Below are 26,275 nucleotides of genomic sequence, written 5' to 3' on the forward strand. Positions count from 1 at the left end.
AACGAGCTCTGTGGCAGTCTACTGATGAAATTTCTCTCTCTGACTAGGTTTGCTACTTGTATTTTGTGATTATGGTGTGTAACAACAGTTCTAATATATAAGTATGCAATAAATATCTTATTAATGAATGAATCAGTTCCAAGATGAAAATCACCATCTGTCAAGTATAAACTTCCTCAGAGAAGTATTGATCTATAGGAGAAAAGGCAATCAAAGAGATCCAAGCAACATTTATGGACTCAGGAAAGAGGTCTGAGCACAAAATCACTTGTGGAGCTGAAGCTGCCTGCCAGAGAATCATCAACCATGGGTTTAGTCACTGAATTTCCTCTGCAGAATAGCAAGAGCCAGTGTAACTATAGATTAGCTTAATGATAAATCAATTGAAAATATATACTATCATGTTGATGTAAGTGCTTTTTCATAAATCTTCCTATCCTAAATTTTGCACATGTAAATATAGCATTAGCCATTATTATTTGACCTTTATGCCATAATGCACTTACTTCAAAGTCCTGTGAAAGATATGATAGAGGTTAAGAAAAACATTTTACAAATATCAGTTACTATTATGGATACTTTGGACATCACTGTCGGCATAACACAGTGTCCATGAATATAAATTGATTACATAAAACTAACTACATATTGATGCATTGTTACTATAGCTATTCATTTTATTTGTTAACATGAATCTCATCTTTCTTAGCAATGTTGTAGACACTCATTAATAACTTATCTCTGTCAGGTTTTTATTGTGCCATGTAATAATAATGGAATTTCAGAATATTGGGTATTTTTAAAATGCATTCATATCATTTAAAGTTCTTTTGTATTCTAAAGAAAACTCAAATTTATTGTGGTGATTTGACCAACACTGTAAATTCAAAATTATTAGCTTTTATTTGTTTCTTTCAGTATTCTAGAAGTAAGTTTGCATTTTAAAAATTATTTTTGTTTTCTCCTTTCAAAAAGATACAAATATTTTAATTTTCTCTCTTTTTTGTCCTCCTGTCGTGTCCTTTAAATTCAAGTGTATTCTATCTACACTTCATCTGCACTCCATTTAGGGAAGTTTTTTTTAGGTACTTCCTTGCTCATCTATTTTACCTTTCAGTTTTCTATTTTCCCTTGTCATATGGAGTGACTGCCTTGATTAATTCTTCAGGTTCATCAGTACGTTAGGCTTGGAATTCCATTTCCTTTCCAATTTCAATCATGAAGTAATAATACAAACTTCCAAAGTTGTTTTTAGTAATTCTTATCTTTACCAGCACCCCATCTTTCACTATCATCACACATGTTTTTGTTATACCCTTTCATCTCTTTTAACTCAGTATTCTGCCATGTTTTAATATTTTTTGTTCTCTGATGCTTCAGTAGTTTGTTCTTTCACTAACATTTTTGTCCTTTGAATACTACATAATTGTCCTGCCTCAAGGTATGTTAATTTTTAAACTAGATATAATTTATTTATTTGCTTTGAATATTATTTAGGTAGCTAATGTGATTGGCTATTTTGGTGTGATTAATCTTTCTTTCTAGATATTTCCATTATTTGTATGCATTTTCTCAAATGTATTTTGTACTGAAAATATTCTAGCAACCTTTTAAAGCACACTTTTTAATAGGAAATAGCATGTAGTGTTTTTGATTCAGCACATTATTTTCATGAGTTAGTTTCTTCTACATGACTATTTTTCATTATAAGCAGCTTTAATAAAATTAACAGAAATGCTATCCCCTGGCAGAAATCATGCTGTTTTTAATCATGGCAGGATAATTTCTGTGTGCTTAATGATGTTAACCTTTATTTTGGAATCCAAGTTTGTGAATATATTTATTTATTTATATAGCCCTCTTTGGAGGCTTTCTCATGCATTAGATTCCTATTTTAAACCTTCATCTTAGTGGTTGATGTAACAGATTTCCCCATCAGATTCTCAATTTCATCCTTGAATTCCCTCAATAATGTTGGATGATCCTGTCTAAGAATCTGTTTTCTTTCTCAGCATTCTGTTCTTCCTCTCGGAGGCTTTTATTCTTTGCTCCCTGAGCCTGGAGTTTGGACTGTACAATATCACTTTTAAAAGTAATTGAACATAAACTTGTTTAGCCATTCAGCCCCTATAATTCCTCTTCCAAGAAATGTAATAAGTTTCAAAAGCTCCTTTAATTCCTTCCTCCAAGTACAGATTTACGTTTTCTGTTTCTTGATGACTAGTCATTATAATATAGGATTAATCCACGGTCTGCTTTTTACTTCTGATCAGTTTATATTAATATTTCTCACATTCCTCTGCATTTGAAGAAAAAAAAACCTTCCTACACTGTTTCTATTTCTCTCTGTCCATCTTTGTCTTTCTGTTTTTCTGTCTCTGCAAAATTTCCCCTTATGCACCTCTCTCTCTCTCTCTCTCTCTCTCTCTCTCACACACACACACACACACACACACACACACACACACCACACTCATCAATGTCAGGCACTATTATTAAATTATACCTTTCAATCAAAGTTACTACTAATCTATAAAGAAGTTAAGGGTACTAGTGTTTATGTTAAGCCCCTCAGAATTAAACTGTTGCTAAGTCTACAGTCCTCAGTATTTATTTATACCAAAGCTATCTCATTTATCAGAAGGAGATTAAATTAAAAATAAGAGCACACACCTCATAATTCAATACCATAGGTTAATTACTGTACCAACAAGTCTAATGAAATTATCATTTCAAATTCCATGTTGGGATCAAATGGATTTGCTATATTTTCATTTACCATTAATATGAAAATGTTGCTTATTGCCTATTAAATTTTGAACTTATTGATAGCAGTGGGGGAAATATTTTCTAAAGTCTTTAGGAGAATACTTCTATATTTTTCCTAGTGGGAGAAATAAATATTTTTTCCTAAACTGAGAACCAAGTTAGTGTAATTTTTTTTCCTTTTCCTGCCATATGGTTGACATATATGTGAATTTAAAGATTCTCTTGAAACTGAAATAACAGGATTGTTCTCCTCAAAGTGCATTAACTCACAGAAGCTCAGAGTACCACCACTAAACATTTTATTACATAACTGGGCAAAGCTAACATTTTGCTCATAGTTCAAATGTTTCCCCCAGTCACTAGAATATTCAAAGAGGGTAATTAAGAAACATATTCTTCCAATGGGCTTGGTTTTCTATGAATTTGAGGTAGATATATGCAAAAAAGTCAGTAATCACCTTTCTCTCTACTTAGGGGTTTATTTATTTTAGCTCATATGAAAACATTTGCTCGTTTTTGATTCAGCATATATGTAGTGATTGAATACTGTATGTTATATATCTGAATCTTAAGAATGCAATTGCCATAAAATAATAAATAACCCATATGTATGTGGAGCTTATCAAATAACAGAAGAAACAGACATAAAACAAAAGAATCACATAAATAAATACAGTATGTAGTCAGTGGGAAAAGAACATTATGCTGTTTGTACATAGAGGAGGATCTGATTTAGTTATGTATAGGGCTGTGGAACAGAAAAAAGCAGCTGCCGTATATTATGGGGTTTTTGAAGTCTGTACAAATTAGGTGATATTTAAAAAAATATTTTATATAAATCTCAAATGTACAAGAAGAGAAAATTAGGTACCTACTAAGTAATAGATTTGATTTGTAATTCATAGGTGACAATAATATTCAGAGTAGGCGATGTTACTAGTTTATATTTCATAAGCTGTTTATGTATAAAATGGTATTCTAACAACTCAAGCCTAATTCAAGCTGAAAGGTTATAATTTGGGGAACAGATAATTTATACCTTGTAAAATTAAGGACACACATTTTTTTAAAATTTATTTTTGTCCAAATATACCATATCCAGTCTCCCAATCACAGTATATAGGAAACACACAAAGTTAAGAGAAAGTTACAATAAATTATTCATCTTAAAACCTATGACCATCCACATGTTTTTATTTGTCTAAATGATGGGGGAAAAATCAGATAACACTTTAAAGAAGTTTTCTTAAGATATCTTAAGACTTATTTTAGAAAAAATGTTCTGCTTAATTTAGTTGCTCTTCCAAAGTAACCTTATTATGAATATATTAGAAAGATTAACAAATTATGTCAGGCGCAGTGACATATGCCTGTAATCTCAGCGGCTCAGGAGGCTGAGGCAGGAGGATGGCTTTTGTCAGATTCAGCAAAAGCCAGGTGCTAAGCAACTCAGAGAGACCCTGTCTCTAAATAAAATACAAAGTAGGGCTGAGCTGGGATATGGCTGGGTGGTCGACTGCCCCTGAGTTTAATCCACACTATTGAAAAAAAAAAAAAAGAAAGAAAAGAAAATTAACAAGTTATATTTATTGTCTCTAAAATTTCTATTACTCTAAAAATATCTTTGATTTAGCTTTTTTACCTCATGCTACTTGAAATGAGCCTTATAATTGATTTGAAGCTCAGATGTTTGTTTGGCTAGCTACTTTGACATAATCCATGGTTTATAAAAATTTAATGCAATATTATACGGAAAGGCTGTACAATCAAAAAATCTCAGTGAAAAAAACTTTTAAGTGTTTGAAGAAATTACCAAAACCACATTAATTTTTATCAGTAGGTATCTATTCTATGGCATTTATCTTTTTTAAATGAACATATAACTTATTAGTCTATGCTAAGACAAAACAAAAGTGATTTGCAGATTCTTTGAGTCCTTTTACTTAAAAATTTAAAATAATTTTCTTATTAATTTATTTATCAAAAATATTTGTGCATATACTAAAATTTACATAGAGAATAAAACTATGACTTTGCAAATGTATATATATATATATCATAATTTATTCAAAGATAAACAATACTTCCATACCATTTTGGTTAATTTTTACAAATTTTACTTCAGAAACTAGAGACCATATTACTGACTTACAATTGTAGATGAGGCTTCTTTGCAACAGTGAATTTAAGAACATACAAAAAGGCAAAGAGATTGAAGTTGTGAATTGAATTGTTAAGAAAAAGATAAGTAAATTCACCTGAATCCTAAATCCAATCACCTTTGAAAAACTCATATTGCCTATTCACTTCTTGGATGAATTGCAAACATTTTCCTTTTACGAACAGCATAATAATTGCTTCTGTAGCTATAAATGTAAAAAAAAAGTTCATATTTCTTTATTTTTCTGAAAAAAATCAAAGTAGATATTTTATTTTTAGCTCAATTATATCTGTGCTATAGGTTTGTCTAAACTGATCAGCAACTATCAAATCTATATAATTTTATAAATGTGATGAAAGAATAATTGTGACAAGTTAGTATAATACTTGTGATAAATGTCAAGCTATACTTTCACAATTTAAGAAGAAAAAAGTGCAGACAATATTGTTACTTATTCCCCTCTTTCTTTAACTTAGAATCATTAATTGGCAGCATGTATATTTATCTTTTAGAAAAATGCTAACATCTGAAAATACATGGATAATAACTATTTATATTATGAAATATTATCATGTGTGCAATAGTGTAGATATATATGTGGTACCAATATACAGATATAGCATGTAGTATTGTTATGTTACTATTAAATGAATTACCTTTGGAATTAATGGCCAATGACTGAGATAATTGAATTCTGTGTTGTTTCCCTTAAAGTTGGAATAAAAATTTAGCCTATAAAACTACACAAAATGATTAACAACTGTGTAACATAAAATAAAATAATGTTTAGTCATTTTATGACCCCACAAATTAAGCCATCCTTTTAAAACTTCTAACACCACCCCCATCTTTGATTCAGTAATATAGTCAAGAGGTCATAGCAACAGTGAATCCTTGTTGTTTTACTGGGCCTGACAAATGTTTTGTTATGTTAATTGTCTACTCTGAGCTTGGCAGCTCATAGGAAATATATCAGTCATTAATTGCTACTTCTTGAAACTCAAAACTCTTACATATCAACATTGTATATCAGTCATACTTGCGATTATGTTTTTTCTTCTGGTGTTTAATTTTCATAAATTCCTTCTGATAAATGTCCAGATTCATCTAAAATGCTTCCCTGGCTTTTAAAAAACCTACTACTGTTAAGTTAAAAATGAAAATGAAGAAGTTGGGTGCATCCAGGGACAGGAGGGTGAAAGAAAGTAGATAGTTTACACTGCCAACTGCTCAGTATTTAGCTGCTTTAAAAGCACTACTTCAGTGCTATGATCATCGAGGCCATTAGGGACATTTCACTTTTACCAGCCAAATGGAAAATAGTGTCATTTGTGAAATGTGGAAGCTATACAGCAAGAGTGTTAAAGAAGGTAATTTTATATATAACACTTAAACACAATCAAGTTATGGGGAAGTAGTATGGATTATGTTTTACACGCATTTTTTAAGATCAGTATGATTTTACAGAAGCAATTAGAAGGTTATTACTACTAAAAATCCGAAAGTCAATTTATGATACTCATGTTGGATTTATTTTCAGATTAGTGTTTGGGTAATATATTTAGTTTTAATATTGTTATGTCTCCAAAATTTAATGAATAATGACAGAATTAAATTTATAAGCCAACAAATGTACTAATGTGAAAAACTAACACAAAAATAGCCTTTAGGAGTCTAGACAAACAACTTCATTGAGAGTAATTTAGTAGTTAGAGATAAATCTTTTCAGTAACTGCATCATCTTGTTTTGTTAATATTTTAGGCTGTTTTTCCTATTATATTGAGTACAAAATTTCCTGTGCCAACAGTGGCTATTTATGTGGGGGGAACTGAATTCATACATGTGCATTTTTAAAAAAATCAAGGAAATTAATTTATTTTAAATACATTCAGTGCATTTGTGTATTCACATAGAATTTAAATGCTAATATGAAAGGTCAATGGCAATGTGGCAATTATGTGAGCATTATTTGAATGAAATTTGATGATGTCATTCTTGTTTTCCAACCTTTTTTATTAGATGGGTAGGAATAAAATCATAATAAACATTGTAGAAAAGTAAACATTATGTGGATGCACATAATAGATGCTTGCAAGTCAGAATTTTTAGCAGGCAAACATACAGCCCTAATAAACTAATAGAGGCTCCTTAGAGCCAAAAAAGCCATTTTTAAAGTAATGTGCTGGCTGAACTGGCAAGAGCCCATTTGTGTGCTCTACAAAATAGTGGTACCCCTAGAGGAGCTGAGTTACATTAGACTCTAATGACTGTGACTATTTCATTTAAAGACTTCCAAAGGTTATGATAGGAAGATATTTATGTTCTGGAAGGCTCCAAGTAGAAAGTAAAATTTAGGTAGATACAACAATGCTCTTATTTAATATAAACATAAAGCATCTGGATTGAATCCTGAGAAGCCTTTAGGTAAAATGTTCTCATTATGATAATCAAACCCAACAGCATGTTTTCAATTCAGCAGTCTACTGCTTTGTTTTTCCAAAATTTAAAATGAATTCAAGGTCTAGTTGCAACTGAGGTGAATCTCATCTTCATGACAGGGGAAAAAATATCTGTACCAATAAGGTTCCAATTTTATGTAGGAAACATTAGCTCTTATTGCTTTCCTAAGTTTCCCCAAAGTCAAAATACATCAGTCATGAGGTACTATATTATATTGCTAGAAAACAAGGAAGCCAAGCAAACAAAAGCCACATGATCTTGGCGATTTTCTATAATTATATTTTGTCCTGCATTTGTGGATCCTGGTAAACCGCAAGGATATATTTAGGGGATTGGGATTCTCACCATACTTGATCAGCATCCCAGAATGAATGACGAGATTTATCTTACATGCTCAAATGTCATTGGTCAAAGTAAACCAAATGACCACAGTGACTTTAAAGTGTGCTAGTAATGTCAGCTTGTCTTGTGTTCAGAAGAAGAGACACTGAATATTTATATTTATATCTAATATCTTCTGTGTTGTGGTACCTAGCTTCCCAGAGATTTTTTTTTCTTAATGTGTTCTTGTAACCACTTCTCATGATTATTTCAATACCTCTCATCAGAGTTTCCACCAAAAAAAGGTTATAACAGTGATTCTGTATCACTATATTACAAAAGAAATACATTAAATAGAAATGAGAAACCTCTTACATCTCAATTCAACATTTATTTTCTCTATACAAACTGAACATGTTGAATATACACTGTGGAAAGTGTCATGTTTTACTTGATTCCTTATAGGAAAATATGGGGGGAAACTGGGAAAATTTCCAATAAAGATCTGGAAATTAACACTTTCCTATAATTATTAACATTACTGGGGATTTATTTACTTACAACTTAATTATTTTGTTAAGTGGGCAATGTCTCCAGAGTTGGCTCTTTCCTTTGGGTTGCTGCATGACAGAGAAAATAAATTGATCATATGGTGTGGAAAAGTTTTTATGTATGTGAAATGATAGAAGTTGAAACTATAAATGTAGCAGAGTTTAGCAGACTGAGGTAATCAAAATCACCTGATAACTACAGAAAGCTCCCTGAAAGGTTGTCCACAGTCAGAGGCCCCTCATATTTAAGGTGTATGCATCGGCAGATGAAAATGCACCCAAATTAAGTTAGGTGAGGTACATTTTTATGAGAAAATAGTCATGAATTATTTAATCTGATTTAAATATCACACATTGTACACATGAATCTGAATGTCCCATAGTTCTCCATAAGTATACAAAATTTTTCTTTTTATGGATCAGATAAAATCGATTTAATTTAAAAAAGAAAGCCTCAGACCCCAAAAGTTAAATGATTATGCTAAAGTATGAATGAATAATAATTAGAAGACCTCAAAATATTTTTTTGTGTAAAAAGGCAAGCATCCAGCATTTTGTTTAGCATGATCTCTCTGCAGTTCATGACCATGACTTCATAATAAAATGAATGGAGAAAGAATCATTTGGATGATGAGTATAAGTTTGTTTTTTGTTTGTTTTTCATAGAACATGATTACCTTAATTTTTTCTTTTCTTTTTCATGCTTTTTCTTTGGGGGGTGGTAAAATCCATATTTATATTCTATGCATAACAAAATCATTTTTATGGCTACATTTCTATTTGGGAAAAGTATGTTAGTGGAAGCTGTTCACTTTAAATGGTTTGTTTTTCCTACACATACTTGGGTTTGAGCATTCATTCCAGTTACATAAATTATAAATATTGTTTCTCCTACTCAGAGACTGTGACATATCATTACAAGCTAAAGCCATTGTAATCGAGTGACCTTAGCTAAACTACCAAGTGAACTTTTCAAATGAGAGCATTCAGATAGATTATGCATTTATGAATAAAAATAAATTTGCTTTTCAGGGAGTTTGGCCGCTGGAAAGTAAATAATCTTGCAGTTGAAAGAAGAAATTTCCTTGGCTCCCCTCTGCCTCTTGCCCCTGAATTCTTCCGCAACATAAGACTTTTGGGACGGCGACCTACCCTTCAGCAAATCACAGAAAACCTTATCAAGAAATATGGAACTCATTTCTTGCTATCTGCTACTCTGGGAGGTACGATTCTTTGAAAATATTTGTGCCTGTGTGTGCTTGTTCATAAAACTATATAATCAGTTAAAAGTGCGAATTAATCCAGATAGCTGAAGTTTGAGTAATTGTATAATATATCCATTCATTTATCCCTCACATTGAGTGTGTTAAATGCCATTACAGTATTCATGTTCACAACATAGATGAATATCACTTACTCTATCCAAAAAGCTATTAAAAACCTAATATACATTAAATACAGGCATAGTGACTACATTCTGTGATACAAATGTTATGGCAAATTTTGTTTAAAAAATGTCACTGGTAGGAGTCATTGCTTCTAGAGAGCAGGAAGTGTTTACTAGAGGTAAATAGTAAAGATCTACAATTAGATTCTTTCAATTATTGTATTATTTCTGGTTGTGTTTAACATATGATATAATAAAAGAGAAATAAATGCCAAGAAGTATGATGCATAATGTGAAAAATAGAGATTAATAATTTCACTTATTCCCAATTTGTAAATTTTTTAAAAATTAAGAAAGTCTTAATTTAATATTGCTAAGTATAGAATTATCACAGTGATATATTATTCAGCACTTTGGAGACACTAAAATGATATTTGGGAGGTATTGTGTAATAAGTGAATTATGACATTTTCCTAAGATTTAAAAATATCCCATATTTCTATATGTGCAATTTTGTATATGACTTGAAATAATATCTACATATTCCATGGTTCCTAAAATGAGTAATTTCTATATTTCCTATAATGAAGAACACCAAATAAAGCTGGATAGGAAAGTTCTGGAAATAAAAAGTCCTGTTTCCTTTTCAGTTGCTTGATAACTTTAATAGAAGACTGGTGAGCTCATTCATGCAATTTTTCAATGTTGTGAAAGATTCTTCCTTAAAGTCATTTCTTTCCCTTCCCTGCCTTTCAAATCTGTATGAAGTCATCCGTTTATAACCTCAGAATGTTTCCTGGGTCTTACTCTTTCCTGGTTCTCAACAGACCAAGTCACTATTACTTTTTCTCATACAATATTTCTATGGTTTGTTCTCCACCCAGAACTTTTAAAAACCTGAGTGTGGTCATCTTCCTTGCTCTATCTAAAACCAGGAACTGCCCACTGTAAATGAAACCTAAATATCTTGCTCTGATTTATGAGGGCCCTACTTTGTGACCTAGAGCGAGGTTTCATCTGAGCCCCCTCAACTGTCTCTTCCTCATACTCGATTTTTTTTTAATCACAATGGGCTTCACATATTTTAACCAAGTCTTACTTTCTCAGAGAATACCTTTATTCTCTGCTCTTTCATGATCTTACTTTTCTTTCTTCAAAGTATTTATTGTTATGTAAAAGTATTTTACCGGTTTATAATCTCTTTCTTGCTTATTTTGGTGGAAACCGTTCCCTTGTCTGTATTTGTCATGCCTTCACACAGTATCTGTAATGGTGCTTGGTATACAGTAGGTTTTTCTAACTATTTGTTTAATGAGTAAATAGTGGAACTATGCTTTTCTAAGGGACCAAAGTTGCCCAGTTTCCTAGATAAATGTAAAAGTTTCAAATATTTAGTGAGGGTAATTGAGTTCTAATTCAGGAAGAATACTCAAAGAAGGAAGGAAACCCAGCAAGTGAAATGGTTCAGTTTCACAAATATTTAGAATTGGAGAGAATGAGAACCCAGGCACGGGCAGATGAAGAGAGCAAGGACAGGTTAGAGAAGGAGTAGATCCTCCTCACATTTTGAAAATATTTGACTGTGGCATAACCTTGAGGATTTAAAGGGGAAGTGGTAGGTTGTGGGCAGAAAGAAAAGGCTGCTCTGTCCTTTGTTATTTCTCCATTCCATTCTCTCACTAATGAATTATAATAAAATAATAAAACAAAGATATCAAACCTGAGGTTGAATCCTTATCTACACCCTCCCCCCAACAAGCAGCCCAATTTTAACCAGTTGAGTCTTTAAAAACCATTAACTTCTCTGAATTTTAGAAAGCTAGAAAGTAGCACCTATGTGATAAAAATATGAAAAAATAGTGTAAATATATGGAAATATCTTGAACACAATGTTTGGCATACTTGAAACATAGTGCATTTACATTTTTGTTATGAAAGTAATGTAGGTAGACAAAAATGTATAAATACTTTCAATAATTGTGGAATTCTATAAAGAGTTGAGAGATTTTGAAATAATATTAGTCTTCATTATTTTTATTATTACTGCAATACTGTTGTATGGAAAAGCACCTAAAAGAATTTTATAACCTAAAGTTCATTTTCTGAAAGAAAAAGAGAGAAAGGAAAAATAGGAGAGAAAGACCAAAAGGTACATATGGCTCTCATGGACAATTCCGTTCCTGAATATCAAAATTTTGTTTAATTTTATTTATTTTTACTTATTCTGTTATTTTGGTATTGTGAATGCCATGCTTTGGCTTTTATGTTAGTTTTTGTTTTGTAATTTTTAAAATAAAATATGTTTCAAGACCTTATGGGATTAAGTCACTTTTTCACTTTGACTGTTCCAATGATGGCAAACAGCTTGCACATGACATCATTTTAAATATAGAAAATCTCAGATGCCACTAAAAATGTCCAAAATAGTGAAAAATACAGCAAAGTTTCAGGATACAAATTCAACATAGAAACATAATGTTACGTATTCAGATAACAGCAGTTTATCTGAATAAGAAATCAAGAGAGCAGTCCCACTTCAATAGCTACAGTAAACAAACAAAAAGCAACAACAAAATAAAACCCTATCATATTTGTATCCAAAAAGGTGAGAATGTCTGTAATGAGTTCTATAAAACATTCATGAGAAAACTTAAAATGACACCAAAAAAAAAAAAGGGAAATACATCTTGTGTTCACCAATTGGATGAATCAGTATTGATAAAAGCACTCTACTACCCAAAGTGATCCATTGATCCAGTGCAATCCTTGTCACAGGCTGAATGGCGATCATCTTGAGCAAAAAGAACAAAACAGGATCATACTATCTGACTTCAAAATACACTTCAAAACTGCAGTAATCAATGATGACAATATATATTCTCAAATTGTTTTGCTTGAGTTATTTAAAAGACTTGATCAGGCATATCTTTAAGGGGATTGGTTTCAAATGAACACACTCAATCACTTCCAATTTTTTGTATATTTCTTGGATTTAGTGTTCATTTTATTTTCTATTTAATTTTTTTTTCTTCAAATGTTACTTGTATTTTTCTTCATGAATCTCTATTGGGTAATGATAATAATTTAGCATAATGAATGAAATCATTAAATGGTTTAAGGATATAAACTTCCTATAATTATACTAGAAATGTTTTCAGATAATTTTTGAAATTATTGCTGTTGTAATTGCACCAAAACTGTTTTGTTGGTGTGAGTCTGTCATTCCTATGCTTTACCTGGTTGAATATGAATTTGAATTACTTCACTTTTTTGTAAAACATAAGTTTTTTGTTTTTTAATTTGAGATAATTCTTTCTTTTACTCTTTCCCTTATTTCCTCTCTCTGGCTGCCCTCCTAAATGACTAAGACCAAGGCATAATAATACTAGTATATATTTTGTAAATAATAATATTAATAATGATAGCATATAATAATGTGTCATAAAAACAAGCTAACATTTTAAGCAAAAAAACTTGACTTGTTAGTTTTTAACTATATGCTTTCTAAGTACCTAAGTCTTTACCTATGTTTAAATATTTTTTCAAAATAAGTTGAGTGTAAAATACTATCAGTAAAAGAAGTGCAAAGGAAATAAATGAAAAATGACTTTTTCCCAAAGAGTTATTTAGTGCATAATATTATTGACATAGACATAAAACTCTGGATAGCACATTTGAAACCTTTAATAGGATATTTTATGATAGATAAAGCTGGTGATTGAATTATCTTCCTATAAGGAAAATATGTATAATAAAAAACCTTCTTCAATATAAATCATTTTCCCCATTTATTGCATTTTATAGCTTCTAGACTATTTATCAATATAGTAATTCTTCTTGCTGCTATTTTGGATAATGATATCCAAACTCTATCACTGTTTAAATGTCTAAAATAAGCTCCACAATTTAAAGAATCAATCTTGAAAAAGATCTCACTCCTGGGACATATTGATTTCTAGCTATGAAGTATATTTTATGACTGTTTTTGTAATATATTTCATTATAATTCAATATGCAACAAATATTGAAATAGAAGTGTATCTGTGTGCTGAAGACAGAAATACAACAAACAATGAATGAAGAGGAAAAAAAAAGATGCCTATAAAATTGTTGGTCTTTGGAGCATGAGGAAGTGTTCACTTAAAGTGCTGGATCCAAATTCTGGATCAGCTTAAAGATAGAGAACTATAAAAGATGGAGACTAAAATTTTCGCTAAAGTTTTTATCAAAATATTTATAAAGTAGTTTTAAGTGTGCCTGAACCTTACCTCTGGAACTATACAGACTTACTCATCCAGTTCCCACCTAGTCACAATAGCACTGAAAACCTGTGGGTGCCTCTGGTATTCTTGCCTCCCTCAATTCTAAGGCAGTGAGGAGAAGGCTGAAGTACAGGTTCTCTCCTGACCAGGTCATCCTGTCTAGCACAAGAAAAGCAAGGGGAAGGTTCCTCTCATCAAGCCGCATTCCTACACTGAGTCTCTTTGATAATGCACACAACTTTTTGGGCAGAGTCAGAAAAATAGTGACCATGAGGACCATTTGGGTAAAATACCTTCCCATTTAGAGTATTAGACATAACACTTTTTTTCTAATAATATCTTTCAAAATTGGGTCAAAATTAATTCTAGTACCAAACAGATAAATTTTAAATTTGTTAGTTTAAAACAACTTTAAATAATAAATTTTGGCTTACCCTAGAGTAAATCCAAATTCACCACCGTTTTTGAAGGCACAGATTTTAAGAGCCAAATTAAATATTTAGCTTAGTTGACTTGTTTTCCTATGAGAGTCCATATGAATTTTTTCCTAAATGTGTTGCTTATGACAATGTATATTTTGGTTACCATATTAATAAATTTAAGCATTTTTTCAGATATTCAAATTTATTTAAATATAGAAAATATTTTGTACGTTGTTGGAATGTAAACATGCATGATTGATATTTAGAATAATACTAACTTACTAGAATAAGTATTTAAAATAATGACTTCTACTACTACCACCACTACTACTATTTGAAATAATCACCACATAATGTGTAGGGTCATTGTAGCTTGAAAATATTTCACATAGCTTGATAATATTGCAAAATAGTTTTCCTCTGTGTATCTCATGCAAAGAAAGAATGAAACTCAGAAGTTAAACAATAAGACACAAATGGAGAGAATATCAATTATATTTCTCAATATTGTTACATCCTTAATAGAATTTCAAATATTCTCATTTAATTTTACAAATAGTCAATTCTCACTTTTCTCTACGTGAATTATGTTCTATATAGTGTTTTCACAGATTGTTTTAATTCTCTGCCATATACCACCTTTTTCAAAATCAATTAACAGCTGTCATTCTCATTTTCACTTTTTCTCTTCTTTAGAAGTACAAATTTACTTTAAGTAATTGAGTAAATCACTGAATATATGTAAATTCATGTCTTAAATATGAATAATCACTTGAAAGTGTAGATAATTGTTTATTCTTTTGGAATACATATTTCATTTTAACTCTTTTTTTTTTTTTGTCTTATCATCTTGGGTGTGGAACACCTATAAAACTTAAATTGAGGCTGGGCAAGGTGGCTCACTACTGTAATCTCTGCAGCTATGGAGGCTGAGGAGGGAGGATGGCTAGTTCAAAGCCAGCCTCAGCAAAAGTGAGGTGCTAAGCAACTCAGTGAGACCCTGTTTCTAAATAAAACACAAAATAGGGTGGGTGTGTGCCTCAGTGGTCGAGTACCCCTGAGTTCAATCCTGGGTACCCTTCCAAAAAAAAATTAAATTGAGCAACAAGTATACCACTTTGAATTTATTATTATGTTTATAGACATCTATTCTTTTGAAAAAATTAATAGGTATGTGATTAGAGCATTTTAAAATATATGTGTATGCACATATCTTTTGGTCAGCTTTTTTGCTGTGAAGACCAAAAGACCTGACAAGAACAGTTAGAGAAAGAAGAAGATTATTTTGGGCCACACTGTTTCAGGTCTCAGTCTATAGATAGCTGACTCCATTGCTCTGGGCCAGAAGTGAAGCAAAACATTATGGTTCAAGGGTGTAGCAGGAATATAGTTCAGGGCATGGCACCAAGAAGCAGAAAGAGACTAAGTTCAGTTCATAAAATATATACTCAAAAGGTATGCTCCTCATTGACCTACCTCCTCTAGTCACAGCCTACTGACCCACAGGTACCACCCAGCTAATCTCATCAGGGGACTAATGCACTAATTAGGTTAAGGCTCTCATAACCTGATCATCCCACCTCCAAATTTTCTTGCACTGTCTCACACATGAGCTTTTGGGGAAGACCTAATACATAAATCATGACATACATATACTGTCATGGAGTCTATTCACACACACACACACACACACACACACACACACACCCATACTGTCATGGTTTATATATACACACACACATATGTAAAAGATATATAAGCTCTGGATTACTGTATTCAACCTATTTTCATATACCTGTGTCAATTTCATTGGCATAATCATAGAAATGAAAACTTGGGAATTAATGGGTTAAGAAAAAACTTTAAAGAAAGGAAAATAAATATTTTCTGAAGTTTGCTATCCTAGAGAATCATGAAATAAATGGCAATGAAGGGGAAAATGACTACTATACTTATATTTAAAACTAAAGGCATACTCGTATTTCTTAAGATTAATTTTATCAGTTCTCTCCCTCTCTTCTGCAAGCACCTGTGTTCTCTCTCTCTCTCTCTCTCTCTCTCTCTCTCTCTCTCTCTCTCTCTCTCTCTCTCCTTCTACTTCCCTTTCTCCCTCCCTTCATCCCTCTCTCCCTCTCTCTCTCTTTCTCTGGTAAAGAAATTGAAAGATCTGAAGTTAAAGCACTGTTGCTAATTACTTGTAGTAGACTACGTGATCATTATTTACTAAAATAATTTAAAACCTTTTGTGTCAATAATAATGAAAAAGAGAAAAACTAAGATTAAATTTGCTAGTTTACCTGATCTTTGTAATAGTGTTTCCAGAAAACAAGAGAAAAGATAAATGTTAAGGTGCAGAGTATCGGACATGTGATTGTATTTTTTTTCTATTTCTTTTATGTAGCACATTGATGAGGCAGATAAATCATGTATCCACACTTTGACATATATGCACTGAGTTATCTATGACAGTTCAAATGCCCAAAATCTCCCTTAGAGAACAACTCAAGTCACTGACAAAGACAAATGTTTAAATTGGTAATAAATTTTATTGTGGTTTAGAGCCTCAGTACTTGAGTGTGGTCCATGGGCTTACAGCACCAATATCATCTTGGAACTTGTTAGAAAGGTAGCATCTCAGATTTTGTCACAGATTAATGAATCTGAATCAAAATTTCAAGAAAATGGATAGGTGATTTATATGCACATTAAGTTTGAACAGCACTTTGTACGATCTATATAAATTTCAAGTACACTCTACTGTTCCAGAAATCTCACTTCTGAAAATTAATCTCTCCAAAATAGTAGCAGAACTTTGTAACTATACATGCCAAAATATTTTAAAAATCCACTTAACATTGTTTATAAACAGCTTCAAAATTAAAGAAATTTTAATATTTTACTCAGGGTAGATTCATTGACACCTAATCTTAGATCTAGTTCTAATGCTTTTATTTTCCCCACAGAATTACACTATCTGTAGTGTTATAGGCCTCTGGGCAAATTTATTCAGAAAACAAAAATTCAGTCTTCTCTTGGAGGTAACTGCTAGTGATCATAGGTCCATTGCTTTCTCTCAGGATGCTTTGCAAAACATTTTTTAGTATAAATTTAGCTGTTTCTTCCCATATTACCTTGCAGATGGCAATTGGTGTTAAGACAACGTGTCTATTCTTTTTTAGCTATCTTTATATATTTGGTTCTGAATCTTTCCTAAAACCTATTTTTTTCTAAGACTGCTTGTTCTGTAAGTCTATTTGCTTCTAAAATATAATATTTTCCTCTACAACACTCTATTAGTAGAATGATACCAGAATTGATACCTTTAACGTGTGGAAGGATGATGATGAGTTGGGAGTGACAAAGTAAAAAAGGAAACTGAATATGATGTCAAAAAGATAATACCCCAAATTTCATGGACTTTAACACAAGGAATAATGTGGTCTCTCATTGTCCAAACTAGGACAACATTTTAAGGTAAAATGTTTTATCAAATATAAGACCTACAATTACATTTAAGACATATTTGTAAGGTTTATTCATGTGAGAAAGATATTATCTCAAATAGCAGTTTTGACAATAAGTAAAACTCACACTAAAGCAAAACAGGCATCACAATAAGATTTTCAAGTGTGAAAAAGTTGAATGACAACGTGATATCTACCATAAATGCACACTTTTTTTCTGGGTGAAATGTATATGTGATAGATAAATACAAACACAAAGGCAGTAGCAATCAGAAAATAAATAAAATAAAATACAGCCAACCCATAAGAGTTAGCTTTGTTACAGGAGAATAAAAAAGGCCCCTCAGTGTATCATAACAATAGTAATTGCTATAATGTTATGTATCAGTGGTTGTAAGTACCCTGGGTTTCTACTCTGTATGACTTCTCATTCTGGAAATCAAATGGAAGGAGATGCCCCTTTGGAGCATGCAATCCTCCTGGCAGAGGAAAAACCCAAGAGAAATGCAACTGTGATGCCTGTCAAAACTTATACTAGATGGAGATGCACATCTGGTACACTTGTATTCCACTGAACAACGCATTTTCCCTTCCAAAACCAGAAAGAAGGAAACACATTCATGAACTGTCATACTTCTTTATGGACATGAATCCATGTGTGTTTGTCTGTATCCATGATGGGGCAGTGAATAATTACAAAGAATAATACAGGCTACCACATCATTCTTATAGATTTAACCCTAGACTTATGTAATCATTCTATTGTCCATCATTTTCAAACTGTTTTTAGAATGTTATTCATATCCTTAATATATATATATATATATATATATATATATATATATATATATATTCTGCAAATTATGATTCTCATAGACTCAAACAGATGATGTCCCCAGGACAGGGGGAAAAAAAGACATTTTAGTAAGAGTCACAGCATAACAGAAGTATCTAGTCCAATAAGCTAATAAGGACATGACAGTAAATCTCTGATTCCATTTGTTTTAAAGTCCTGTGACCCTCATTCTCTATGAAGTATCCTCAAATACGTGTTTTTATGTCCATAAACCTCACAGTTTTACTTGGATAAGACACAGCTGCATGATTTCTGTATAGAAAAATCACAGCTTTTTATATCCATAATCATTAATCCTTTTCACATTTTAACAGACTCAGAATATTGAATTGTTTTCAAAATCACATTTGATTTTTATAAAATGTGTGAATATCCTTTGGAACCCATGTCGTACTTACGATCTACAGCTATTTTTTTAAATTACCTTGAAAACGATTTTTTAGTTGATTGAGATGTTAAATCTGAGTGTTGCATGCCATTTACATAGAATTCTAATGAAATTTTATAATTGAATGCTTTTGAGAAATTTACAGTAAAAGCTGAGAATATACTCTGTCTCAAGACTGGAAAAATGTGAAGAATGTAAATATCACAAAAGCACAGTAGTTGTGTATAATTTTAAAAAGGGAGGGGGGTGGGTGGAGCTGGGGATATAGCTTAGTTTGTAGAGTGCTTGCCTTGCATGCACAAGCCCTGGGTTCAATCCCCAGAACCATCAAAAACAAAAACAAAAACAAAACAAAAAAAAACCCTCACAAACAAAAAACAGATCTCTTAGAGAGAAAAACCAAACCTATTCTCCATGTAGATTGAGAGGATTTGCAAAGAAATCTTACATATTAACAATCTATGATTTCCTATATGCTTGTACTTTAGCACAAGCTAGCCAGCTTACATCAGCCAGTTGACTTGTCTGTTATAAGTAAGGGCTTAAAACAGGGCATCCATAAAAGAACAATTGCAGTAATTTAAGCTTCAGCTTTAAGCTGTGTCACATGCTTCACTGCAGGGCACAAGGGAAGCTTTTCCATACATGGATTAATGTTCCACTACGGAAAAGAATCATGAGCAATTTTGGAATGGATTCTCCTTATGAGGCTATTGGAAATGATAATTCACTACTCTCTTTAATAATCCCATGTATCTTGATTATAAAATCTACTAAAAAACAATTTTGATGAAGTCTAGATTCCTGAAATGAAACTCTGTAATCTGAAGTTCTTGCCTATGAAAAATTAAAACCTCCTTGTTAATTGAGAGGTCCCAGTAAAAGTAGGAAAAAAAGATGAAATCAACATTTATTGTACACCTGTGTCCTGCTAGGTTCTATAGAGCAAATATACTGCTTAATTTTCCCAATTAATTGAGAGAAGGATATCCCCTCTGTTTTGGAGACAGGGATGTTAAGAGCATATGCATCATGTTTTGCACTATGATGATTTTAGATTACCATTTCCCTATGCTCATCTTTGCTTAAACGCATACTTGTTTTTCTTTCATATTGTTACAGTGAGGTTATTTCTGAAACAGTGATCACTGGCTCTTGCTACATATCACTTGACAATTTTGTCATAGAACAGACTAATATTTGAAAAAAAAATCTTAAATCAAGTCAATTTTTACTGACATTTAAAAAATAAGGGTTTGCTGCTTTCTTCCACTGGAGTGAAGTATGACTCACCTGGAGTCATGAAAAAGTTCAGAGAACTGTACTGGGAGAGCTTTACTCTTGATATGGCTACAGATCATTGAATTTGTAAAATAAGTGGAAAGGCAGGTTTCCATTCATCACAAAGAAGACAAAAGAGCTAAAATTACTAGAAATGTCTAGGTATGCAAAGAGTTGCTTTATATGATTCCAAAGAATTGTGGTGAATAAAACAGAATGATAGCATACTGACAACTTTCGAATTCATACTGAGTTTGAATCGGAATCTGGACTCTTTACAAATATCTGTTCCACACAAGCTGCTCTTGAGGAGAGAATTACTATGCTTAAGTTACATAAGAGGAAACTGACTCTTAAGTAGTAACATTCAAGATCATTCAATCACTAAATTGAAGCAAGCATGAGAACCCAAATCCATTTGATGATAAAAATTGGAACAATTACGTCTAAACTATAATAACTAATTTTACATTTTTCTGTCTTCCAGGACTCGTAATCCAATGAAAGAATCTCTTCTAGTGGTTTAATTATCTCTTCTGCTCAACGACATATAGTTTTCAATTAATGTTTGAACATCTCCAGTAATGAGAAAATTCACTACCATACAAAGGGAGACTTAGTAAAAATGAATTTCTTCACATATTTAAATGCCCTTCTTGCATCTTCAGAAGGCAAAACTAATGTCTACTTAGTCAATTGAGACAATGTTTTGAACGTAATACATTACTGAGTTGAAGAAGATATTACATATAATTTCTAAAAAGGACTGGTAAGCTTTCTTTCAAATACAGAAATCTGTAGAAAACAATGAGAATGCAGCAAAATTGTACTTGGATGCTTTCTCAAAATTTTAACTATATTTTCCACATAGAATCATCTGGGAACTGAGTAAATCATGTATAATTGCATTTTAGCCATAATATTAGTCATGAACTTACCAAGTAAGAAATTTTATTGTTAATTAATGTGTTTTAAACCTGGGCACAATGTGCAATGAGAGTTGTGGACACTCATGCCACTGCATTTTTTTTCCTAAATGAATATTCAAACACCCAAAATAGAGAGACTTCTACAATGATTTCTGATACACTCATTTGTAAACATATACTGTGGAAAACCAGACCTACCACTTTTACTATACCTACTCATACTCTAAAGGACACTGTTTGTTGATTTTTTTATAGTTTTGTATGTCTTTAGAATATTTCCCCTAAACTGATTTGCATTAAAAAAGTCTATGTTCTTACATAACTTGATTATTTTATGAACTCAATACACAATGAGGGACAATTAATTTTTATGTGTGGCTTTCTCTATTTATTTACTTATTTATTTTTTAATTTAAGATTATCTTCTTAAAAGACTTTCAGTGCTTAAACCCCATGGCAAGGTATATCCAAAGGCATTACTTCATCCTATCTCCTTCCTCTCCTTTTAGTTGAATATTTATAAAAATATTTGGTTAATCCTTCCAGTGTTTGTTATTTTTTAACAAAAAGAAGTGTGCACATATATTTCTATCTTTCTGTTTTCTTTTGCTATTTAAAAAGACCTCTTGTGAAACATTTTATTCATTTGACTTTCTTCATGTCAATGTGTAGATATTTATCCTTGCTTCTTTTTCCTGGCTGCACAGTATTTTTCCAGATGGCTGTAACATGCTTTATTCCTACTGGTAGGTGTTTGTATTGTTTCCAAATGCTAAAGACAAAACCATAGTGAGAAAATTATTTGAGTATTTTCTACAGTTTCTTTGAAGTAGATTTTGAAAAGTGGGATTGCTGAGTCAATTATTACAAACTATCACCAATTTTCCCTTCTTCTGAACTCTACTATTTTGCTATCCTACTGGCAATGTATCAGAGGGCTTGATTGCTTGCCATTTTCCTATATCTTTGTTTAGGTTGTCAAAATTTGGGGTGTTGGAAAATTCCAGAATAGTGAAATAATCTATAAATCTTTTGATTTATGTTTATTTTTATCTTTTCTTACCTGAGCATTTTTTCCCTTTTTCTGTTTTCCTTTCTTAATATTGTTTTTTTTCTTTTCTTTGAGTTTTTAGAAGCTCTTACAGTTGTGCAGAGATTAACGCTTTGATATTGTGTGTTTTAAATATACTTTACAAGTGTAAAATTTGTATTATTCATAGTGTTTTGTGATACAAAACATTCTGGTTTTACCTGATTTAATTAATTTTTTGTTACTTTTGAATTCTTAAATATGAATGTTTTTCTCAATCTGTGTTTTCATATTTTTTTCTAGTAGTTGAATGGTTTCTTTTCATTAAAAGTTTATATCTTTTATATCTTGGGTATTTATCTTGTATACAATCATACAGTTTATTTTTCAAATGACTGTTTAAGATGTCACAGTGTCATTTAGTAAGTTTACCTTTCCCTAGTCAATTACTCCCCAGACTTATTTTATGCTAATTTTACTTATGTATATGTTATTTTAAGGATTGTTTCCATTACATTTGTCTATTTATTCATATATTAATACTCACTGCTTTATGTACATAGATCTTTTAATACATATTCATATATAATGAGATGTTCTCACTCTCACTTTTAGAAATTTTTTCCAGTAAATTTACTTAAGGAATTTTCCATTTATAATATAGAACTCACCCAAGTAGTTCCAGGAAATAAAAACGACCTGCTTGTTTGTTAATCAGATTACAATTATATATTAACTGAAAAGAATTTGACATAATTTAATGTTGAGTATGGCTGTTAAAAAAAAGTCATAGTATCTGTTAAGGACTATTTTGCAAACTTCAGGTTTGGTTGACAATTTTTCTAATACATGTTTTGTATTTTCCTGCTGTTTTAGTGTGTCTTTATTCATTAGTACTTATAATTTGTTAACAGTTGTATATTTAATTTGTAATATTTTAATTTTGACTTTTGCCTTAGTAAGTTCTGTTATAGTGTGCAGTTCTTTGTTCATTGATTTCTCTGAATTTTACACATGTGTAAACATATTGCCTGCAAAGAATCAAAATTCTAAGTATTGTTTCCTTACTTTATTGCTCTAATTTGCAATAAGTTTATATTATTTATAAAATTATATTTCCATTTTGGTATACTTACTTTATTTAAAACAAGAGTACCAATTGGGGATATGTTTGTCTGGTTCTGATTTCTATTGGAGTACTTTATCATTTTAAAGATAATTTATTAAGTCCTAATTAGTCAGTCAGGAATAGTTATAATTATCCATCAAAACAGTTAAGCATCATGGTGGTCAGGATTTTTTTTTATTTTTAACTATATTATTATGTTGAATTGATAAATATTAATAGTTTCCTAATATTGAACCATGTGTATACTCACTGGGATGATCCTACTGGGTCATTACATAAGAATTTCAAATTTAAACTTGGATACTATTTGCTTTTGTTTTATTTATGAATTGGAATACTCATAAATTATAATATAATCTGTTGTATATGTTTGTGATCTTTTCATGTATTTGTGCCAATTTTACAATGTTTATAAAAATGAAGTTGGAGACTGGGCCAGGTAGTGCATGCCTGTAATTCCCAAAGCATGGGAAACTGAGACGGAAATCTCGAGTTCAAAGCAAGCCTCAGAGACTCAGTGAGACCCTATGCAACTCAGTATGATTCTGTTTCTAAATAAAATACAAAATAGGGATGGGGATGTGGCTCAGTGTTTGAGTGCCTCTGAGTTCAATCCCTTGAAATTTTGGCAAAATTTCTGTGTGAAGTCATTTCAGTTTTTGGTATTTTGTGTTGGTGTTTGTGTGTCTGCAGGGGTTTGGTGACACCTTATTTGTAAAATGTTTTACACAATTGTTCTTTTCATATTTTTTTTAAAAAGGTTTGTTTTATTATGTGTTTACTGTGTCAACTCTTTATTGTCTTTTCTCTCCTACTGAAAAAAAAAATAGCTTTACTAGTTGCCATATTTTCTTGTTTTTCTTCTGAAACCTGCTACTTTGGGATTTATAATTTCTATTTTTTAAAAAACTCATTAACACATGCTTTATTTCTTTAGCAATTGATTTTTATTTTACATAGTCTTGTTTTTGTCATATTTCCTTTACTTTTAGTTATGTAGTTAATATTTTATTTTCACAATGTATGTAATGTGTAGTTAAGGTTATGGATATTTCTCTGAGCAGTGCCTTAGCTTAATCCTTTATATTCTGGTGTAATGATTTTCTTGAAAATTTATAATTGCACTTTCATTTATCCCATATTAAAATATTATATGGATTCTATCTACATAGAAATCTTATTTTTTATCAAATTTTAGTTTTATATTATGGTAGTTGGTGAATGATACTATATTTGCTTTTCAAATTTTTCTAATTTACAAAGAATTTATTTGTAATAAAGTTTACCATCATCTTGCACATGTTCTGTGTACTCTTGAAACTCATATTCTTGAACATCAATTTATGAAAATGAGCTTTTTTTACTTCAATATAACTACTTTAAAGTAAATTTTTGCCTCTACTATTAATATAATGTTCAATATTTACCTATAAGTTCTTAAGGACCAGGTTGTATAGAGCTCTTTTATCAGTTTTTGTTTGCTTATTGTTTTTTTTTAGCCACCTCAAGATAAGATAGGTGTATTAAAGTCTCAAATATTAGCAGTGCACATCTATTGTCCCTGTATTTTCTGCTCTATGAAAAGTGTTATTAAAGCAGTTTCTCGGGTCTCAAGGAAATGCACACTTAGAAGTGTTCTTTTTCCTCATTTAACAATTTTTGGCCTGAATTCTGTAAGATCTCAGGTCAGAATTATGAGCTTTGTTTCCTTTTTATTTAGATTTTCCTTTTAATTTTAATCTTTCTGAGACACCCTTCCTGCATTAGTGATAGAACTGTGTTAGGAGTTCTTGGATCCACACAACCCTGTGATGTGTATTTGTTTTGGAATTATCTCAAAATGTGGCATAAGGGTGAATTTTTCTCATATTCAATGGTCATCCAATTTCCACACTATTTGGTCCTTTACTGGTAATGAATGATTGTTGGGGCTTTTTGTTTCTATAGCATTTTATATATACATCCTTTCACACTCTGAAGCTCCCACCCCAAAACTGTTCATTGTTCACATGAACTAATGCTGTCACAGTTAGACTCCCTTATTTCATATTCTTGACAATTTTTCTTTGGCTATTCTATTTGGCGTGTTTGACTTCTAGTGTGCATGTTAGGGTCCGCATACAAAACTGGGAATGTAATTTTCATGAATGTTTGTTGACATCTTACTCTGATATGGATTGACCTCATCTCTTATAGAGACACAGATGCTCTTAGAACTGGCTTTATCACCTGAACTATGTCATTTTACAAGTGGTACCTTTTGTAAGATAGAGGGGAAATGTTAACTACTCAAATAGATGATCTTATTTGGCCTTTTATAAACTAGCTTGTCAATTTGTATATGGGCATAATGCCAGTGGAACAGATGGGCTCCCAAGAGAGAGAAGCAAGCTTGACAATTACATGCAAGATGAATATCCAAAAGTATAAAGTCTAAGGATTGTGAGTTCTTCTTATCTAACTTAAGTGACATGGATATTTTTTGTTAACATTTGAACACTGAAAAATGTAGCTGAATTGTAACATACTTTAAGTTTCACAATTGAGAATTCATTGCCAGTATCTACATTTTTCATGGAGTTTAGTGATTTCCATAGAGCTTATTTAATGTACTATATTTTAATACATCATATGGAAGGAACTTCTGAATTCTTTCATATATTTTATAACTATATTTATGAATAAATAGTTTCTGTACACTTTAAAGGTGCAATTGAAAACTTCTGTTTCTTCATGTTTCTGTTTTGATTGGTTGTTCAGTGGTAAAATATTTCTGGATTTATACAGTTCCACACAACTCTACCTAAGTTCATTTTGTAAAATCTTAATTTGCTTTTGTGTCATATGAAAATTAGGTAAGTTTT

The 26,275-nt window shown here is 31.3% G+C and overlaps 1 protein-coding gene across 2 annotated transcripts in view; it reads left to right on the forward strand.

The window, feature by feature from the left end:
• The window catches only part of Brinp3 (BMP/retinoic acid inducible neural specific 3), a 342,679-nt gene that overhangs the window by 148,980 nt on the left and 167,424 nt on the right, over positions 1-26,275 (forward strand). The window contains exon 2 of one of the 2 annotated variants that reach the window (XM_077802979.1): positions 9,296-9,486. The exons of the other annotated variant lie outside the window; for it this stretch is intronic. Coding sequence (XP_077659105.1) covers positions 9,296-9,486 — 191 coding nt within the window. The remainder of the gene's footprint in view (positions 1-9,295; positions 9,487-26,275) is intronic. 2 annotated transcript variants of the gene reach the window in all.

Source organism: Urocitellus parryii, chromosome 9 (genome assembly GCF_045843805.1).
Source record: "Urocitellus parryii isolate mUroPar1 chromosome 9, mUroPar1.hap1, whole genome shotgun sequence".
Lineage (NCBI taxonomy): Eukaryota > Metazoa > Chordata > Mammalia > Rodentia > Sciuridae > Urocitellus > Urocitellus parryii.